This window comes from Poromitra crassiceps, assembly GCF_964638095.1.
Source record: "Poromitra crassiceps genome assembly, chromosome: 15".
Taxonomy (NCBI): domain Eukaryota; kingdom Metazoa; phylum Chordata; class Actinopteri; order Beryciformes; family Melamphaidae; genus Poromitra; species Poromitra crassiceps.
In genome coordinates this window covers 19,521,010-19,541,903 of record NC_139634.1, presented here as the reverse complement: position 1 = coordinate 19,541,903, position 20,894 = coordinate 19,521,010, and the positions used below count along the sequence as shown (strand labels likewise).

Here is a 20,894-nt window from a genome sequence, read left to right as displayed (position 1 = left end):
AGTGAGCGAGCAGTAGCAGTAGTGGTGCATGGCTGGTAGATGGAGGGTAGCAGCAGTGAGTGAGCAGTAGCAGTAGCGGTGCACGGCTGGTAGATGGAGGGTAGCAGCAGTGAGCGAGCAGTAGCAGTAGTGGTGCATAGCTGGTAGATGGAGGGTAGCAGCAGTGAGCGAGCAGTAGCAGTAGTGGTGCTTAGCTGGTAGATGAGGGTAGCAGCAGTGAGCGAGCAGTAGCAGTAGTGGTGCACGGCTGGTAGATGGAGGGTAGCAGCAGTGAGCAGTAGCAGTAGTGGTGCATAGCTGGTAGATGGAGGGTAGCAGCAGTGAGCGAGCAGTAGCAGTAGTGGTGCATGGCTGGTAGATGGAGGGTAGCAGCAGTGAGCGAGCAGTAGCAGTAGTGGTGCATGGCTGGTAGATGGAGGGTAGCAGCAGTGAGCGAGCAGTAGCAGTAGTGGTGCATGGCTGGTAGATGGAGGGTAGCAGCAGTGAGCGAGCAGTAGCAGTAGTGGTGCATGGCTGGTAGATGGAGGGTAGCAGCAGTGAGCGAGCAGTAGTAGTAGTGGTGCACGGCTGGTAGATGGAGGGTAGCAGCAGTGAGCAGTAGTAGTAGTGGTGCACGGCTGGTAGATGGAGGGTAGCAGCAGTGAGCGAGCAGTAGTAGTAGTGGTGCATGGCTGGTAGATGGAGGGTAGCAGCAGTGAGCGAGCAGTAGTAGTAGTGGTGCACGGCTGGTAGATGGAGGGTAGCAGCAGTGAGCAGTAGCAGTAGTGGTGCATAGCTGGTAGATGGAGGGTAGCAGCAGTGAGCGAGCAGTAGCAGTAGTGGTGCATGGCTGGTAGATGGAGGGTAGCAGCAGTGAGCGAGCAGTAGCAGTAGTGGTGCATAGCTGGTAGATGGAGGGTAGCAGCAGTGAGCGAGCAGTAGTAGTAGTGGTGCACGGCTGGTAGATGGAGGGTAGCAGCAGTGAGCGAGCAGTAGCAGTAGTGGTGCACGGCTGGTAGATGGAGGGTAGCAGCAGTGAGCGAGCAGTAGTAGTAGTGGTGCACGGCTGGTAGATGGAGGGTAGCAGCAGTGAGCGAGCAGTAGCAGTAGTGGTGCATAGCTGGTAGATGGAGGGTAGCAGCAGTGAGCGAGCAGTAGCAGTAGTGGTGCATAGCTGGTAGATGGAGGGTAGCAGCAGTGAGCGAGCAGTAGCAGTAGTGGTGCACGGCTGGTAGATGGAGGGTAGCAGCAGTGAGCGAGCAGTAGCAGTAGTGGTGCATGGCTGGTAGATGGAGGGTAGCAGCAGTGAGCGAGCAGTAGCAGTAGTGGTGCATGGCTGGTAGATGGAGGGTAGCAGCAGTGAGCGAGCAGTAGCAGTAGTGGTGCATGGCTGGTAGATGGAGGGTAGCAGCAGTGAGCGAGCAGTAGTAGTAGTGGTGCACGGCTGGTAGATGGAGGGTAGCAGCAGTGAGCAGTAGTAGTAGTGGTGCACGGCTGGTAGATGGAGGGTAGCAGCAGTGAGCGAGCAGTAGTAGTAGTGGTGCATGGCTGGTAGATGGAGGGTAGCAGCAGTGAGCGAGCAGTAGTAGTAGTGGTGCACGGCTGGTAGATGGAGGGTAGCAGCAGTGAGCAGTAGCAGTAGTGGTGCATAGCTGGTAGATGGAGGGTAGCAGCAGTGAGCGAGCAGTAGCAGTAGTGGTGCATGGCTGTTAGATGGAGGGTAGCAGCAGTGAGCGAGCAGTAGCAGTAGTGGTGCATGGCTGGTAGATGGAGGGTAGCAGCAGTGAGCGAGCAGTAGCAGTAGTGGTGCATAGCTGGTAGATGGAGGGTAGCAGCAGTGAGCGAGCAGTAGTAGTAGTGGTGCATGGCTGGTAGATGGAGGGTAGCAGCAGTGAGCGAGCAGTAGCAGTAGTGGTGCACGGCTGGTAGATGGAGGGTAGCAGCAGTGAGTGAGCAGTAGTAGTAGTGGTGCACGGCTGGTAGATGGAGGGTAGCAGCAGTGAGCGAGCAGTAGCAGTAGTGGTGCATGGCTGTTAGATGGAGGGTAGCAGCAGTGAGCGAGCAGTAGTAGTAGTGGTGCACGGCTGGTAGATGGAGGGTAGCAGCAGTGAGCAGTAGCAGTAGTGGTGCATAGCTGGTAGATGGAGGGTAGCAGCAGTGAGCGAGCAGTAGCAGTAGTGGTGCATGGCTGTTAGATGGAGGGTAGCAGCAGTGAGCGAGCAGTAGCAGTAGTGGTGCATGGCTGGTAGATGGAGGGTAGCAGCAGTGAGCGAGCAGTAGCAGTAGTGGTGCATAGCTGGTAGATGGAGGGTAGCAGCAGTGAGCGAGCAGTAGTAGTAGTGGTGCACGGCTGGTAGATGGAGGGTAGCAGCAGTGAGCGAGCAGTAGCAGTAGTGGTGCACGGCTGGTAGATGGAGGGTAGCAGCAGTGAGTGAGCAGTAGTAGTAGTGGTGCACGGCTGGTAGATGGAGGGTAGCAGCAGTGAGCGAGCAGTAGCAGTAGTGGTGCATAGCTGGTAGATGGAGGGTAGCAGCAGTGAGCGAGCAGTAGCAGTAGTGGTGCATAGCTGGTAGATGGAGGGTAGCAGCAGTGAGCGAGCAGTAGTAGTTGTGGTGCTTGGCTGGTAGATGGACCGGAAAAGTCTGTCTGTGTGACAAAGCTGCTGCAGGCAGGCATCCAAGTCTCCACTATAAACCTTATGTGTCTCCAACACCTGGCACCGTCCGCACCACCTGTGTGTGTGGCGCATGTTTCTGCACGTTTTGAGTGTGTCAATAGCCGTGTTGGACAGAAAGTGACTAATCCTTGCTAACAGATCCCTCTGCAGCAACCAGAGACGCACCAAAAGCCAAAAAACACAATTAACCGCTGCATGGCCGGCTTATTTCCTCTTGGATTTTCCTCTTTTAAAAGCTATATTGTGTTTCTTCTCTCCCAGCTCCCACAGAGGCCACTGTCAAGAGTAAACTCTGAGCGAGTGGATTTGGCGGATTTGGTTGCTTCACGTCCACCTCCCTGCTGTCGACGCAGATCAACACCTTCTTCAGCTGGAAGATAACTCTTAAACGGTTGATTGCTTTTCTGAAGTGCACTCTCGCTGAAGTTGCCCCCAGATGCTGATTTCTTTTGGCTTAGTTCGGCAGCTTTTCCCACTAATGGTCGAGGTTAAGAGAGGTGACAGGGGGCGAAGCCAAGCCCCCGTCTGCTTGCTGTGATGTTGATAATTCTTGTGAAAAATGGATTGTAACTTTTAGTCGCACCGTCAATGAATCTTGACCCACTTTGTCTGTCAATCAGTGCTTTGGATCAGACCTGAGTGTTTTGTCCTGACTGTGCTGTTTGAATATTGGATTCCAGTGTATACGTGTGCGTGAGTGAGACCAAGAACAAATTGGTATTAAAACTAATCACAGAGGCTTGGAGTGTGGATGAAATTGTTATTCCTGGAGATGCTGTGCGAGTCAGTGAGTCGCGGTGTCACAGACTGCTTCACATGAATATTTCCCTCTTAGTCTACTGTAGCTTCCTGTGTGTGAATATTTCCCTCTTAGACTAGTCTACTGTAGCTTCATGTGGGTGAATGAAATTGAGTGAGACAGAAGGACAATATTGGACCCCCCCCCCGATATTTTCCACCTCTTTTGGCCGATTTCCAATACCGATGTACCGTATATGTGTGCATTTTTCCTCACCTTCAGAGATCAAGTCTCTCCTGTAGTGGAATTAACACATTATTATGCCTACTCTTATCATGATGGCGTACTGCTGGAAGCAGCCATAAATACAATGCCTTTCAAAATGTCACTGGGCAAAATAAGAAAACTCCTTCAACTTAGGTTATGAAAAACATGCCATATTTTTTGTTTATCCAAGTATCGAGCATTTGGGCATAGCCCAATTAAAATATTTCGGGTCGATGCCGATATTTCATTTTAAAGCCTTTATCGGCCGATACCGATAACGTGCTGATGTCATCGTGCATCCCTAAAAAAAATGTAGTGGCCCTGGGTTTTTCATAAAGCACCCGCTCATTCCCTGTTCCTCTTGCCTGTCCCCTTTCATTTGTGTGTGTGTGTCCTTAGTTGTCCCGGTCCCATCCAACGCCGCCTGTCAGAAAGCCACATAATGTGTGTTTGCACAGATGTTAGTCGATTACATTAAGACGAGTTTTTAATTGTTTGTCGCGGGGTGTCTTCGTTACGTGTTGTCGCCGGGACGCAGCCAGCCGGTGATTTGTGTGTGAGGCGTGAAAGAAAATGAGTGTTTAGCGCGCCAACGCCCCGCCCCGCGACTTTCATCTGCCGACACACGTCTTTATTGATTCCAAACAATCTGCCTCATGCGCAGGGAGGGAGGGTGGAGGACTGGGATGGCGGAGGAAAGGGACGGGGGTTTGGAAAAAATAAACTAGAAAGAATATCAACAGGAAATTGAGAAAAAGCCCTCTTCTTCTGTAAAAGCCTCATCTGTCACGGAGGGGGATCTTCGTTGTGTGATTCTCTCGGTCTGGGCCTCCCTTTCTTCTTTCTCCCTTGCCCTCCTCATCTCTCTCACTCCGTTTTACTCCACAGGCCAATGGAAAAAATAAACAGATGGGAGAGGGAGGCAGGGAGGAGGGATAGGGGAGTTCAAACTGAGAGAGGGAGGTAGAAAGAATAGACAACCCAGTTGCCAGACTAAAATGTTGGCACTTTATGTTTCTACAAACCACAGATACGTGACATTCAATGTTTGTTAATCAAGCATACCTTGCTATCGACATTTAAAATTAACTGACATTTTCCAAGTAAATTTGTTCCAGTTTTCAGTTAATTAAAAGAAAAAAGAAAAAAGCAAATAAAATAACTTGGTTGTAGTTAGGCAACTATAACGGCTTGGTTAGGGTTTGGGTTAGGCTTAAATAAAAACGTGACTGCAAACTCCTCCCTGCCAGCCATGTTATTTTCTAAGCTAGAGAGGCCTGGCTGGGACCTTACAAAACTTACATTTTGTTGTGAAAAACTCTAAACCAAGTTAGGAGTGTTTTACATCTAGAAATGTTGATATGCAACATTTTGGTTCCCAAACATTAATATCGGTGGTTTTTAGAAATGTAAAAACTGCCAACATTTGATGAAGGCAGGCTGAGAGAGACGGAGGGGGGTGAACTCAGCTCTGGCTCTCTTTAATAAGCAGCAGACTGTGAAGCTACTCTCCAACCAGTCACTCTGAATAATGAGAGAGAGAGGGAGGGCGAGAGAGGTAGAGGATGAGAGGATGAAAAGACAGTGAGACTCATTATCCTCCAACCAATTTTCATCACTGTCCCCACATCAGTAATGTCTCTCTCTCTCTGACTCAGATAGTCCACAGCTCTGTTAGAGATGACAGACGAAGACCAATTACACTAACTGTATCGTTAACTTGAAGGCCGATTCCCTGCCATCTTCCAGAACATACACTGATAATCCTGTTGGCCTCGGAAAGCATTGGCCCGCCAACGCATGTGTGTGCGTGTGTGTGTGTGTATAAAAATATACTTAATATCTTCAAGAGTAAGGACCTTGGGTGAGGGCAGGCTGTGAAACAGTAGGCTGTGAGAGAGAGATTGGGGGGGCAGGCTGTGAAACAGTAGGCTGTGTGAGAGAGATTGGGTGGGGGCAGGCTGTGAACCAGTAGGCTGTGTCAGAGAGATTGGATGGGGGCAGGCTGTAAAACAGTAGGCTGTGTGAGAGAGATTGGGTGGGGGCAGGCTGTGAAACAGTAGGCTGTGTCAGAGAGATTGGGTGGGGGCAGGCTGTGAAACAGTAGGCTGTGTGAGAGAGATTGGGTGGGGGGCAGGCTGTGAAACAGTAGGCTGTGTGAGAGAGATTGGGTGGGGGGCAGGCTGTGAAACAGTAGGCTGTGTCAGAGAGATTGGGTGGGGGCAGGCTGTGAAACAGTAGGCTGTGTCAGAGAGATTGGATGGGGGCAGGCTGTGAAACAGTAGGCTGTGTGAGAGAGATTGGGTGGGGGCAGGCTGTGAAACAGTAGGCTGTGTCAGAGAGATTGGGTGGGGGCAGGCTGTGAAACAGTAGGCTGTGTGAGAGATTGGGTGGGGGGCAGGCTGTGAAACAGTAGGCTGTGTCAGAGAGATTGGATGGGGGCAGGCTGTGAAACAGTAGGCTGTGTGAGAGAGATTGGGTGGGGGCAGGCTGTGAAACAGTAGGCTGTGTCAGAGAGATTGGGTGGGGGCAGGCTGTGAAACAGTAGGCTGTGTGAGAGAGATTGGGTGGGGGCAGGCTGTGAAACAGTAGGCTGTGTGAGAGAGATTGGGTGGAGGGCAGGCTGTGAAACAGTAGGCTGTGTCAGAGAGATTGGGTGGGGGCAGGCTGTGAAACAGTAGGCTGTGTCAGAGAGATTGGGTGGGGGGCAGGCTGTGAAACAGTAGGCTGTGTCAGAGAGATTGGGTGGGGGCAGGCTGTGAAACAGTAGGCTGTGTCAGAGAGATTGGGTGGAGGGCAGGCTGTGAAACAGTAGGCTGTGTGAGAGATTGGGTGGGGGCAGGCTGTGAAACAGTAGGCTGTGTCAGAGAGATTGGGTGGAGGGCAGGCTGTGAAACAGTAGGCTGTGTCAGAGAGATTGGGTGGAGGGCAGGCTGTCAAACAGTAGGCTGTGTGAGAGATTGGGTGGGGGCAGGCTGTGAAACAGTAGGCTGTGTCAGAGAGATTGGATGGGGGCAGGCTGTCAAACAGTAGGCTGTGTGAGAGAGATTGGGTGGGGGCAGGCTGTGAAACAGTAGGCTGTGTCAGAGAGATTGGGTGGGGGCAGGCTGTGAAACAGTAGGCTGTGTGAGAGAGATTGGGTGGGGGCAGGCTGTGAAACAGTAGGCTGTGTCAGAGAGATTGGGTGGGGGCAGGCTGTGAAACAGTAGGCTGTGTCAGAGAGATTGGGTGGGGGCAGGCTGTGAAACAGTAGGCTGTGTCAGAGAGATTGGGTGGGGGGCAGGCTGTGAAACAGTAGGCTGTGTCAGAGAGATTGGGTGGGGGCAGGCTGTGAAACAGTAGGCTGTGTCAGAGAGATTGGGTGGAGGGCAGGCCGTGAAACAGTAGGCTGTGTGAGAGATTGGGTGGGGGCAGGCTGTGAAACAGTAGGCTGTGTCAGAGAGATTGGGTGGAGGGCAGGCTGTGAAACAGTAGGCTGTGTCAGAGAGATTGGGTGGAGGGCAGGCTGTCAAACAGTAGGCTGTGTGAGAGATTGGGTGGGGGCAGGCTGTGAAGAAGTTAAACATCTGTGTCTGTATTGCACATTCAAACCTTAAAATAATTCCAGAATAACAGATTAATATATCTTTACAATAAGTTTGGAAATTCTAATGAATAGTTACGGTTTTCTTTGACTAAGGTGAGATGAAAATACTTAGACACTTAGTTGACGAAAACTTGACTAAATAAAATCAGGATGAGGTTGACTAAATATGATAAGAGCGAGAAAGTGCATTATAGCTCACTCAGATAAACATGTGAATGTTGTGTGATATGCAAAGGTTGTTGGTTCAATCCCAGCCTCAGGCAATTTCTTAAAAAGTACTCACATTATAAGATGCAGCAGTGATCCTTCTTTATCATGACTAGTAGTTTGAACACTGATAGAATTAAGCTGATGAAGGAGACTAGTCAGTCCCTGACTCTAGCTCAACTCACTGGTACAAATCTCACCTGTCTCACTCTTTATGCTCTGTGTTATTGTCAGTGTGAATAGTGTGTAGAAATCAGAAGCTTAAAGGGATACACCACTTTTTTGGAAGTTTAGCTCATTTGCCACATCCCCCCCACATAACCAAGATACACCATGCCTTACCGGCACTGTCCGCTCAGTTTACAGTGAGCTACAGTCGTGAAGTTAGTAACTATCGCCATAGAATGGAGGCTAATGGTACAGCTGTTAAAAATCTGCCAAAACACACATCTCACGGCGCCAAAATACATGTTGTGCTTCGGGTACTCGCCACACGATGAAATGTTAATCCAAAATGCACATAATCTGTCTTTTTGGAAGGAAAAGAGGTCGGCGGCCATGTTTGGAAAGTAGTGCCGGCTACCTCTTTTCTATTAAACTTAAGTATGAAAGGGCATGACCCGCCCCTCTGCCTCTGATTGGCTGACTGTACTCGGCTGCTCCCACCTTCTTTCCAGGCTAGCCAGAAGTATCTCAAACGTGAGCAGCAGGTGCAAAACAATCATTAAATCAACAAGCATGAGATACTTCATTATATGGAACGTTACAATTGCAAACCCTATATCTGAGTTATTTAGTTAGTTATTTAGGCCTACTTAGCCTATAGCACAGTGTAATTTTTTCTTGTTATTCCAAATGTAATCACATTGTTGCTCTGATTAAGTAGCACAGTTATTTGTGTAAAAAAAAGACTGGTAAAGCAGAAGTACTGACTCAAGTATAAAAGTAAAAGGTTTTCTGTGCAAGGCGAATAGAAACACACATCATATTAATATAAGTCAAATACTATTCAACTTAAAAGGTCCCTTCAAAACATATTTTAAGATGCATAAAGACTATACTTTAATCTTCTAGTCTTAATCACTATGACCCACTAGCTCAGAGAGTTGGATTGCTGTCTAGTATTTTGGCGCTTGTGGGTTTGAGCCTCAGTGACTTTTGAAGTTGTGGGTTCGATCCTCAGTCAGTTTTGAATGTGACAGGCAGAGGGAAGAGACAAGAGCACCCGGAGAAGAGCTGTGAGTGTGAAGGGCAGCTGGTGGTGTGAAGGAGTAATACACACAGAGACACCGGGGCCAGAGGTTGTGGGTTTGATTCCCGCTCCGCTGCCAGTAGCTGGAGCTAAGGCAGGGGCTGTCCCCCCCCCCCCCCCCCCACCTCTGCAGAGACATGAGCTGAGGGTTATGAGTGAGAAAACCACAGAGAGCTGAACTCTTACTGACATCGGAAGTACGTACTTTGTTTTTGCGTTGACTCTAGCTGCAAAGGCGTAAAAATAACTTTTTGAAAAACTGCTCTAGACTCAGTATTAGGGATGGGCATCGAATTTCGAATTTTCGAATAATCGTTGTTATTATCAAGGTCGACTTTTATTATTGAAATTCGAAATTCGAAAAAAAAATAAAAATTAGTGAAATGTTGCATTGTCTCCCCTGATTCTAAGTATAGTCAAATCGCTTGGTTTGAGCAAGTAAAACAATTTTTATAAGCATTTTAAGCAAGGTTTATGGAAAAATGAATGGCGGATGAAATCCCATGAAGAGGGAGAGGGGGTGACTTTGGCACCCCTTTGGCACTCAGACCTGAGCCTACTAAATATTTAATGAACCACTCATGATTGTCAAAACTGTTTTTTATTTTCGAAAATGTCAATGTCATGTAACATGTTCTTTACTTCAGTGGTGCAATGCTTGTTTGAGCTAAAAATCCACAGCAGAAGCTTTTTATATTAATTAATAAAGCCGTAGACTTAGAATCAGGGGAGACAATGCAACATTTCACTCACAATTTTTTTTTTTTTTTTTTTTTTTTTTGAATTTCGAATTAAATTCGAATTTGGCCAGCGAATTTCGAATAGTGTTTTTGCTAGAAATGCCCATCCCTACTCAGTATATGACATGTCTGGATCTCTTTGCAGTCTGTCCAGTGTCCATTTCTGTGGATCTGTTGGAGGCGCTGTATCGCTCTGTGTATCTGCCTGTAGGAGGCGCTACACTGGTGATGTTAAAGACAGGGCAGTGCTGTAATATGTCACCTCCATCGGGAATCGAACCAACAGTCTACCTGTCAGACAGAGACAGTGACGCAGCCGCTCAGCTGACTGAGCTATGAGCTGTTGGGAGTTAAGCTTCTGATTTCTACACACCGTATTCACACTGACAATAACACAGAGCATAAAGAGTGAGACAGGTGAGATTTGTACCAGTGAGTTTAGCTAGAGTCAGGAAGCTAGAGTCTCCTTCATCAGCTTATTTCTATCAGTGTTCAAACTACTGGTGATGATAAAGAAGGATCACTGCTGCATCTTATAATGTGAGTACTTTTTAAGAAATTGCCTGAGGCTGGGATTGAACCAACAACCTTTGCATATCACACATCATTCACATGTTTATCTGAGTGAGCTATAATCCACCTTCTCTTAAGCTCTTATCATATTTAGTCAACCTCATCCTGATTTTATTTAGTCAAGTTTTCATCAACTAAGTGTCTAAGTATTTTCATCTCATCTTAGTCAAAGAAAACCGTAACTATTCATTAGAATTTCCAAACTTGTGTTATTCTGGAATTGTTTTAAGGTTTGAATGTGCAATACAGACACATATGTTTAACTTATTCTTCTCTTCTGATTGGATCTCTTCCCAATTCGTCCCTCCCTAACATTTAGTCTAGTTTTCACAAGTGAAAATAGGTCGTTGACTAACATTTTTCCTCAGTTTTCGTCTACGAAAGCAACACTGCTATGTCTCCACCTAGTGGTGCACTCCTCTTCCAAACTCACACACACTTTTCCACAACTCCACCATGTATCTGAAACAATGTTTAGGCTACTTACTGTCAATCTCATTAAAGTGTCTGAAGACCATCTCCACGTGATCCCACTCCATAAAGCTACATTTCCCATTTCTCAAATACATGTCACTCTTGTGTTAGAAAGAGTAAATGGGCATTGACACTGTTTTTATATGGTTTCAGTATACATGCTACAGCATGCGCTGGGACGCGTCATAAGTGATGTTGATTGGGGTCGTGGGGTGTTTCGGGTCTGACAACATCATACACCCTCGCCCAGTAGACCCAGCCGAGGCCGATTACGACCCCGACCCCCTTCCCAGAAGCAGCCGCTCACGGATCAGCCTTCCTACTCTGTCTGCAACGTTGCCCACGGAAGGGTTGATCACGCCCAATCCGCTGCAATAGAGTTTAGTGCTACACCGCAGTATTGCAAGACCTTCGGTGCATGGAGGTCTAAGGCCCTGTGGGGTGATTCCAGGCCGGGCACCTCCTTCGTCTCACCAGAACCTCCTGCGGAAAAAGGCAATCCTACCATGCCGTACCATGGGCAGGGAGGATGCCTCAAGGAGGCCTGTGCGCTGCACGTCATTCACCTGCGCGGAGCACCTCGCTCTAGCCTGAAGGACCCCAGGCCGGGCCGATGTTTACGCAGATTTTCAGGAGGCTGATCCGTAGCGTTTGTGGATTTCTCCCTCACGAGAGAGCCAGGCTGGGGTGCTAAAACCCATCCCGTACCGGGATATATATATATAACCCTTGACCAATTCTCATTAATCTTTTATCTTTTATTTTTTGTCTGTAGGCTACATACGTGCACTGCCAAGACTAGCTGCAGCATTTACAACCAGAGACCAGACATCAAAAACATAAACACACAGTGGCGTCTTTCATGCATGCTAGCAAGCGAAACTGCTGTCTGTCTGACCACAGACTGTAGAAAGAGATGCAGGATAGCCAAGCGAATGTGATTGGATGAACGTTTGACGCTAGGCCAATCACAGGCAGAGAGGGTGCCTCCAGCCTTCGCCACCGGCGACATGCCACGAGCTTCCACGAGGTATGTAGTTTTTATACGAAACTAACCCCTACGTTTCAGTTTGACGACAAACGGTGACTTTCTTGACATGCAAAGTTATGTTGTAAATTGACAAAATTAGCTTTGGCACCCCGTGGCACAATTCAAACGGGATCAAAAAAGTAACCTTATTCTTCGTCCACCGACATTCAGATTTTTCTCAGCGCTGGTACAGGGAGAAAGCAGGAAGTGACGTTTCACTTTGGCTCTCTATTTGACAAATGTCATAGAGTTTCTCCCAGAATTTCTCCCATACGCCGCCTATTTTTAGATCTGGGAAACGCTAACAAACATGAAGTAAATAAGACTAGACAAGACTAATCGACTTGCCCTATAGGTACAATAAAGATTTCTGTCTCCGGAGGCCTATTGGACCACAGACTCCCATTTGATAATTATATTATTGACCTCATTCCCGGCGGCCACTCGTGGTGGGAAACCCTACCCAGAAAAATGTCATCTAGGCTTTAGAAAGCTATAGCATTACTTCAATACAACACAACAAACAAATAGTAAACATGTTGTCCCCAACCAGTGATGTGATTCTACCCTTGGGTCAGTCCGATTCCCGTTTTACCACTGAGTCCCCATTCTTTGTCAATGCCGTCACAAAGTCAACGGTATAGTGTGACTAACTAATGGACGGAGAGCAATCCGTAGTTCCCGCTTTGGTGGGGGACAATGAGGACTTCAGATAGACCTGACGGTGCAAACACACGAGCTCCGAAAGCGCCGCCAAGCGTAACTTCAGCTCGAGCAGGAGCCTGTCCGGTCACACCAGACACACTTTGCTTTGCTCCGTGCCGGTCACAACTTGTACTGACTTCCTGCCTGACTGCACGCTCGCCGCTCACATAAGAAATAGACCAGACACTGAAACTGGTGCTGCAGCAGGGCCTGAGCTGGCCACAGCTGTAACAGTTTTCAAATGAGCTACTGTAACAATCACCACAATTACAGCAACTAGCTAGCTGCTACAGTAACTACCGTAGGGTAGGCTAGATCCGGTAGGCTACCTAGATACAGTATAGGGGGCCAAATACACTAGCTTAAAAGGTGAGTTTCTATCCCTCTGGATTCATCCATTTATGTCTATAGACGCTTTTAATTTGACAACATAAACATTCTAAATTGCCCCTAGCTTACTTCCTGTTGCAATGTTTGCTAATGCAATAGCTGACAGGAAATAAGATAGGGTTCAAACTGTTCCCATAGCAACCCAATTCCGTGAAAACCGTCTATAGCCTATATTTTTTCTGTGGGAATCTCTGGAATGATAAATGTGTAGGGCCGGTTGCACAAAGCACCTTAAGTTAAGATGTTCCTTAGAGTCCGAGTTAAGGTGTCCATAAAATAAAATCAGTTGCACAAAACACCCTTAAATCTTCTCCATAAGGTTAAACATTTTAAGGAAAATGTAAGCACAAGATTTAAGGGTGTGTTGTGCAGCCGATTCTATTCTATGGACACCTTAAAGTCCCTGGAAACCAAAATCCACAAAAACGTTATAACTATGTTATTTAGGGTCTTATGTTAGTAATTGTCTGCCTCCGAAATTATTATACATTACTTTCAACCCAAAGCCTTAAAATCGACACTTTTCTACAAGATTCTACAAGATACTACCTCATTGAAGAGAGCAGTGCGCGAGGTGCTAAAATGCAGGAGCTTATGACGTCATAAGCTCTATATAACCTTTGTACACGTGCGCAATCTGCCCTCCTTTTGTCCGTTCTTTGCCCCCAGTGACAGCGCAGTGTCCGTCTGCCTCCCACTCTGTGCCGAGCGCTATGCTGCTCTCTCTCTCTCCTCTCTCTCTCTCTCTCTCTCTCCTCTCTCTCTCTCTCTCTCTCTCCTCTCCTCTTCTCTCTCTCTCTCTCTCCTCTCGTGTGAGAGAGAGCACAGAGACACACAGCCTGGTGACGCGAGGTTACTCACACATACACACACACACACACACGCTGTGCAGTCGCAGCAAGAGTCCCTCTCCGAGCAACACACACACACACACACACACACACGCACGGTGTGTGTGTGTGTCGATCTCTCTTTCTCTCTTTCTCCGTTTCCCTCCCCCCCTCTGTCTCGCGCTCTCTCTCTCGGAGGCTGCTGCAGATGGGACACGCCCACACATTCCGCGGGAGAAAATACACTCTAAAAAATAATTCATTCTCATTACTTTTGCCAGACTGTCAAACCTAAATTTATATACTTTGCGACGTTCATCATCGTTCAAATTTGGCTGGTGGCTTATTAACATAAGCTCCTGTGATGTGATGAACTCAAAATGCTAAATAATAATAAAATATTTCTGGTTTCCAGGGACTTTAACTCGGACTCTAAGGAAAATCTTAACATGCTTTGTGCAACCGGCCCCAGGTTCCTAAGGACTCCTAGTGGTCCCCGGACCGCAGTTTGGGAACCACTGGTGTAAGAGTGTAGGTGTGCGCATGTGTGTTTGTTTGTGTGTGTGTGTGTGTGTGTGTGTGTGTGTGTGTGTGTGCCATCAGTATCAGCGTTGTGTTTCGCAGCCTTGCACGATGTTTCTCCTCCAAGAAAGCAGTGATTGCACAGCAAAGCGAGGGGCTGAAGCGGCGGTCGGCAGTCCGACAGGATTGGGCTGTGGCTGTTAGGTGAGATGGCTGATGTGTATGGATGAGGCCGTGATGGAGAGAGCGAGAGAAGAGGGAGGAGGGTGATGTTTATGGATGGGGGAGAGCGAGGCCAGTAAACTGCTTGTGAAATGAAAATGGCTCTTTAGCAGAATCCAGGACACTTGGGCGCTGCGCTGGATCAATGTCCCTGATTTACTGTCTGAAAGCCTGTCAGAGGCAGAGAGAGGCAGAGGGGGGAGAGAGAGAGAGGCAGAGGGGGGAGAGAGAGAGAGTGGACAGAGAGAGAAGTTGGAGCTGCGAGGGAGAAGAGTCCTTTAATGGAAGGAGAAAGGCGAGAGGTACGGATGGAGAGGGAAATTGTCCATGGGAGTGACAGCGAATCAGGGCGATTGGCCCTCTAGTCTTCGCGAGGCCGAGATACAAAGTCAATGTGTCAGGGCGCTGTGGAAGGGCAATCTTGTTTTGCGCAGGGAATCGGCCCCGGCCGTTTGGGGTAAAATCGTTAGGGGACACATGGCAGTTCTTAAATCCCCACTATTCCACAGAGGCTGCATTGACAGAGAGTGTAGGCAGTACACACATCCTTCACTTGACCTGTCTGTTAACTAGCTATACCCATCTATACATTGACAAACAGGCAGTGTAGGCAGTACACACATCCTTAACTTGACCTGTCTGGAAACTATCTATACCGCTGGAGGCCCGAGCATTGGGGAAGTCATCTTAAGCTGTTGTTTGCCCATGAAATTCACAGAAATGGACAAAAGATGACTTTGAGGTGTGACTCCACATGGCCCACTATTGATATTTATTTGCTTACATGTCAAAATGTGTCATGGAGATGGTCATTCATCCTCTTTCAGTTCCCCCAATTACATAGTCCCCCAACAAAGGCGGGACTATGGATCGATCTACGTCCGTTAGTCAGAGTCACTGTAGTCTCACGTGTAGGGGAAGTCATTTTTTATATAACTCGCCTGTTTGGAGTAAAGGGCAGTTTAGAGTCCAGCGATTTATGGTCGTTGCGACCGACCATGATCACATTCCATCGTCGGTGATAACGACAAGTGTTTATTCTTCCAGCGACGGGCGATATGCCATCGTTGTGATGAACGTTGCGACCATCGTCAAGACTTCATCTGGATTCAACTTTGACCCCATCGTTGGCTCCGTTGTCATGACAACCACCATTTGTTTCTCTCCTACCGCAGTTTCTGAAGCCACTAGTTAGCTAGCTAGTTGAATTAAGAATGGAAGAAGATCACATATTTGTCGAAAACTTAATAAACACAATGACACGGTTCCCGTGCTTTTGGGCTAACGACCGGGCAGATTATAAAGATGCTGTTAAAAAGGCTAATGCCTGGAAAGCGGACATTCTCAACACAGATGGTAAGTAACAGCTAAAACATCGTTAGCATGGATAATCATACAGCATGTTAACAAGCAGATAGTTTTGTAATGTTGCAATCAAAATGGTAACATTATACCTTGACTGGCAGCTCTGTCTGTCCGTCCGGCATTAATCCATGTGAAAATATCACAACACATCCTGCTCTGCACCTCTGCGATGCGTTCTCATATCACCTGGGTGTTTCTACTTTTTACGAGCGACAGCGTCCAAAATCAGTGTCGAGCGATACTGGAAAGGTCGTCACGTTCAGCGATGCCCGTCGGGCTATGATAAATCGCCGGACTCTAAACTGCCCTTTAAATAGATGATAGAAAAGGGGGTGATTGACATCGCGCAGCTTGCCGATCACGGACCAATAGCAGGTGGAGCTGCGGCTCTGGGAAACCCCCATCTCACATACTCTGCTGACGAAAAATCAAGATGGCGTCGGCCACCACTTCAACTCAAAATGGGAGCCCAAAATCAATAGGATAGCTCTGTCCATATTTTTTTACTGTAGGTCAGTTGTAGGAACGTCGGACCAAGCCAGAAGTACCGCTGCCGGGAATTGAACCCGGGTCGCCCCGCGGTGGTAGCTTTTACCTCTACCAGACACCCCTATCACAGAACAATTCATCTCAATGGGATTTCAACTGTAGCTCCATGCATGGATAATGACATCATAATGACATGATTATCTATTCATGTCTGAGGCAAACGCATAGATACAGTACACGTGTTGAAAGCCTAAGTATGTGGCGGAGGCATTGTTCAGTATGTATAACCGCTGCTCTGAATTCACACATCAGTCATGGTTGAGAGGGAGTGTGTGTGTGCGTGCCTATGCTTGTGTGTGTGTGTGTGTGTGTGTGTGTGTGTGTGCCTATGCTTGTGTGTGGTTTGTCTGAGTGTGTGCGTGCGCGACAGGAGACGTGTGTTTATGGCGAGCGTCTTTATGTCTGTCTGAGTCGGTGACGTACACTCTCTCTCACACACACACACACACACACACACACACACACACAGGTGGAGCCCACAGGACGGCAGGCTGGACGTCTCGACGAGTGTTTTCCCGCACCCTCTGGAGGCCGTCCGGGGAGGGGAGGGTGGTGGTGGGTTGGGGTTTATTTTATTTTTATTTTGAGTGTTTAATGTATTAAAAGGGGCCGCGGTAATGAATTATAATCTTTAATGCAGAAACCGATCGATACCACCAGAGAATAAATCAGCTTTTACTGAGAGCGTCAAAGGCCCTTAATACACTAGGGGAGAGAAAGAGAGTGAGGCAGAGAGGAGGGGAGGAGGGAGGAGGGGAGGGACAAACTGTATTGGGAGAGGAGGAAAGATCCTGAAAGAGAGATGACTGAATAGAGGGAGAGAGAGAGAGATGAGTGAATAGAGGAGGGAGGGAGGGAGGAAGAGAGAGATGACTTGAGAGAGAGAGAGAGAGAGAGAGAGAGAGAGAGGGAGGTTATAGATGGACAGACTCACCTTTGGGCTCACCTCATTGAGTAAAAGCTTGCTGAAAGCCTGGAGATTTTGACAGTTTTGCGAGGAGGCAAGGTTGAGGGTCAGTCGGCACGCGTACACACTCCACTTGTTATTTTACACCGTATTGTATTGTGTTCCCTCTCAATGATTCTTCTTCCTCTACCATCCCCCTCCCCCGCCCTCCATCCCTCCATCCTCTGTTGCCCGGGGCAATACCTAATTGATTGCATTACACCACCGCTTCTCGATCAAAGATGACCTCTCTGCTCGCCTATCCTCACCTACAGTACCGCGACCGCCGGCCGGCCAACCGAGAGAGAATGCAAAAAAAAATCACAAATTACACCTTTTTTATGAACCCTAAAGTGAAGCTTTGGCGGCACGTGTCGATTCTGGGCCTGGGAATGGTTTAAAGAGGTTTGGATCGGCTAAGAATTGGATAGAATCGTGAGAACCGCAGGATCATGTCAGAAGCATGCAGCTGCCCTAAAACATCAAATGCACCTTCAAGTATTTAGGATGCCAGGCCCGTTCGGTTAGTGGACTAAGTGGTTTAAGCGAGGTTTTTTGGTCACTGGAGGCTCTTTAGTAAGACACGATCATTAAAGTTTGATAGCCCAGGCAAGGACTGGGGGTGAAGGGGTTGCGGGGTGGGGGGAGCGATAAGGAAAGATATACTCAGGACACAGGTGCAGAGAGAGAGCGAGAGAGAGTAATCACAGATGGAGGGACAAGTGAGAGAGGCCTTCGTGTCAGAGAGAGAGGGAGAGGAGATAAAGAGGAGTCTTCAGAGACAGAGAGAGAGAGCAGAAGGTCTTTACAGAGGAAGGCTGGAAGATTGAAAGGAGGGGTAGAAAAAAAGTGATGTTCCCTGATAGTGTAACATACCACTCCGGAGCTCAATAATGAAGCAGCTGAGCAGACCCCCCTGATCCAGCAGCAGTGATGTCAGCCCAGGCGGCCAGCCATCATTCATTTGTGCAGGAATCCGGAGCGGAGGTCACCTTTAATCACTCACTTCATTCCCAAGATTTTCCGGGACGAAGCCTCCGTTCGAAAGCGCAAACGAATTTGACAAAGGTCAAAACGCAAACGAATCCAATTCCTGTTTATTTTTTTATTCGCCCTTCTTCTGAACCGACCCGTTTGGGGGGAATTTCTCGATAAAGCGATGTGAGATTTCACATAAACAAAAAAATAACCTATGAATGCTCTCTCCTGCGTGCTGAACCGTAAGCACCGCCCCTCACTAGAGAATTTAAAAGCCTCATACCGTTGACTTTTTTTGGTGTCTGCTGTGGGCGCTGTCTGTGTGCCTGAGGGCGTATGATTGTTGCATTGCACTCATAATAAGCCTCAGAGTGACTGGCAGACCCAATATCTCGCTATCGGCTTCGCCCAGCACCGGTTCGCTCGGGCGGCGCGCTGTGTGCAGCCTCCCGTCATGCATCTCAATTCCACAAACACAATGTTCGCAGCCCAGAGAGGCCTGCTTTTTTGATTAATGTCACCATGACAACTACATAATTCATGAATTGTATTAGCGTTCCATTTGTCATCGGCGAATCATAATTCAGAATGTGTGTGTGTGTGGACGCTGGGGAGAGAAAGAGCTACGGCCTGCTATTATCCTTGGGTGTCGTCTTCCAAACACACACACACACACACACAAAAAGCGAAACACACTGTTGCCCTACCGGTAATGCTGACCTATCCTTGTCCTGATCTGCTCTTTGGAGGCCACCTATCTTAAGTGGGCTGTTGTTGCTTCATAATGAACTCTCAGGTCTCATTTGCAAAGCTGTGCGCGGCTCATTCCCCCTTTCCGTCTGTCTGTCTGTCTGTCTGTCAGTCAGTAGCGGTTGCCCCCAGCTCTACACTGACACCATTTGTTTTAACGGGGAAAGGACTTGAGGAGGATTTTGGTTCAGGCAGCAGTCAGTAGTGCGGTTCATTTGCCATTAGATCAATGGATTTACACAGGAAGGAACCCCCAAGTTGAAATGGGATTTTCAGCCATATGCGAGCCAGATGGGAGGGGTTCTTCCCTGTTTATCCCGCTGTTAACAGATCAGATCCGGGGGGGTTTTCAAGTCAGATTTATGTATTTATCTAATCTCTGTCCCTTTGTAATTCCCACCCACAGAGCGACGCCTGCATTTCAGAACTGATCATTTTCATTTGTTTAATTGTGGCTTTCATTCTGCTTCTTGATTACAGGTCCAAAATAACTGTGGGCTTTTAGTACTACAGTATTAAGTAGAGCTCGGGTCGGCTTGGCTTTTTCAATTTCGAGGATCTTTCCATTTTGCTCCACCACATTTCAGAGCTAATATTGCACTATTTATTTTAGCACCTGGTATCTAACAGCTGCTGCTTTTTACATATTTGAAAATATGCCATCAGTTCTTGCAAGCCAACAGCAATCAGAGCAATCAAACGTAACTAACTGGATCACAGACCATTTTAGCTTAAAGGAAAACTCTGCCCATTTTCAACCAGCTTTGTATCATTAGAACATCAGTAGTATATCAGAAAACTGTAAACGGTTTTGAAGTCTGTCATTTAATTTGACAGTTATTGAGTGTTAAAGTGTGGACCAGTGACATCACTAGTCCACACTAACTCAAATTAATAACTCATTAACTCAAATCAACTCTCAATAACTGTCAAACTATTCATCATTCATCTAGTTTGACAGTTATTGAGAGTTGATTTGAGTTAATGAGTTATTAATTTGAGTTAGTGTGGACCAGTGATGTCACTGGTCCACACTCTAACACTCAATAACTGTCAAATTAAATGACAGAATTCAAAACCGTTTACAGTTTTCTGATATACTACTGATGTTCTAATGATACAAAGCTGGTTGAAAATGGGCAGTGTTCCTTTAACCTGTAAAGGTTCATGGAAGACCAGATTAAATGCAGAAATAGTATTAATAGTAGTAGATTGTAGTATTAATAGTAGTAGATTGTAGTATTAATAGTAGTAAATAGTACCTGGACTGAAATTTTCATTCAAGGACTTCTGCCTGCGTGGGCGTCTGGGTAGTGTAGCGGTAGATTCCCTGCCTACCAACACGAGGGTCACAGGTTCATGCTCCTGTGTTACCTCCGGCTTGGTTGGGCGTCCATACAGGCACGATTGGCTGGGTCTGTGGCTGGGAAGCCAGATTAGGGGTATGTGTCCTGGTCGCTGCACTAGCGCCTCCTCTGGTCGGTCGAGCCGCCTGTTCGGGGCGGAAGGGAACTTGTGGGAATAGCGTGATCCTCCCACGTCTCACGCCCTGCCGGTGAAGCTCCCCGCTGTCAGGTGAAAAGAAGCGGCTGGCAACTGCGCATGTGTCGGAGGAAGCATGGTGCTAGTCTACGGCTCTCCTCAGATCAGCAGAAGGTGGAGCAGTGGGGGAAATTGGCCAAGTATATTTGGGGAGAAAATGGGGGGGGGGGGGGGGGGTCAGGAAAAGAAGGACTTATGCCTGCAGCACTTGGGTATTTTTTCCAGAGTTGATCTTAAATAGATGTGATGTTTTCTTCCTAATGAAGTCCGTGCCAATATCCCGGATGTCTTTTCTATGCATCTGCAACTGAGGGGTATGCTTCACACACACCATAGTGCTGCTGTGTGCGTCTCTTACATACAGCAGAAATCACTCATTGACTGAACAATTTATTCATGTATTCCAAAATACTAAGAGGATCTCAAATACAGTCAAATTGCTCAAGAAACAAGCAGTTGTATTAAAACCATACTTTCCTGAGGGCACATAGTATAAAATATGAGTTTTTAAAGAGGATAGCTTTTCCTCAGGCTGTTGGTGTGCCGTCACTGGAGTGTTGATTGTCTAAAA

The 20,894-nt window shown here is 47.5% G+C and overlaps 2 protein-coding genes across 2 annotated transcripts in view; one reads left to right on the top strand and one right to left on the bottom strand.

Annotated features, from left to right (window-relative positions):
- macrod1 (mono-ADP ribosylhydrolase 1) overlaps positions 1–3,352 on the top strand; it is a gene marked incomplete at its 5' end in the record, with an annotated part of 177,641 nt that extends 174,289 nt beyond the window's left edge. The window contains one exon of the mRNA XM_083651800.1: positions 2,918–3,352. Coding sequence (XP_083507926.1) covers positions 2,918–2,952 — 35 coding nt within the window. The 3' untranslated portion in view covers positions 2,953–3,352. The remainder of the gene's footprint in view (positions 1–2,917) is intronic.
- A 17,413-nt stretch (positions 3,353–20,765) lies between these two features.
- ccdc88b (coiled-coil domain containing 88B) overlaps positions 20,766–20,894 on the bottom strand; it is a 59,669-nt gene continuing 59,540 nt past the window's right edge. Inside the window, exon 29 of the mRNA XM_083651799.1 lies at positions 20,766–20,888. Coding sequence (XP_083507925.1) covers positions 20,851–20,888 — 38 coding nt within the window. The 3' untranslated portion in view covers positions 20,766–20,850. The remainder of the gene's footprint in view (positions 20,889–20,894) is intronic.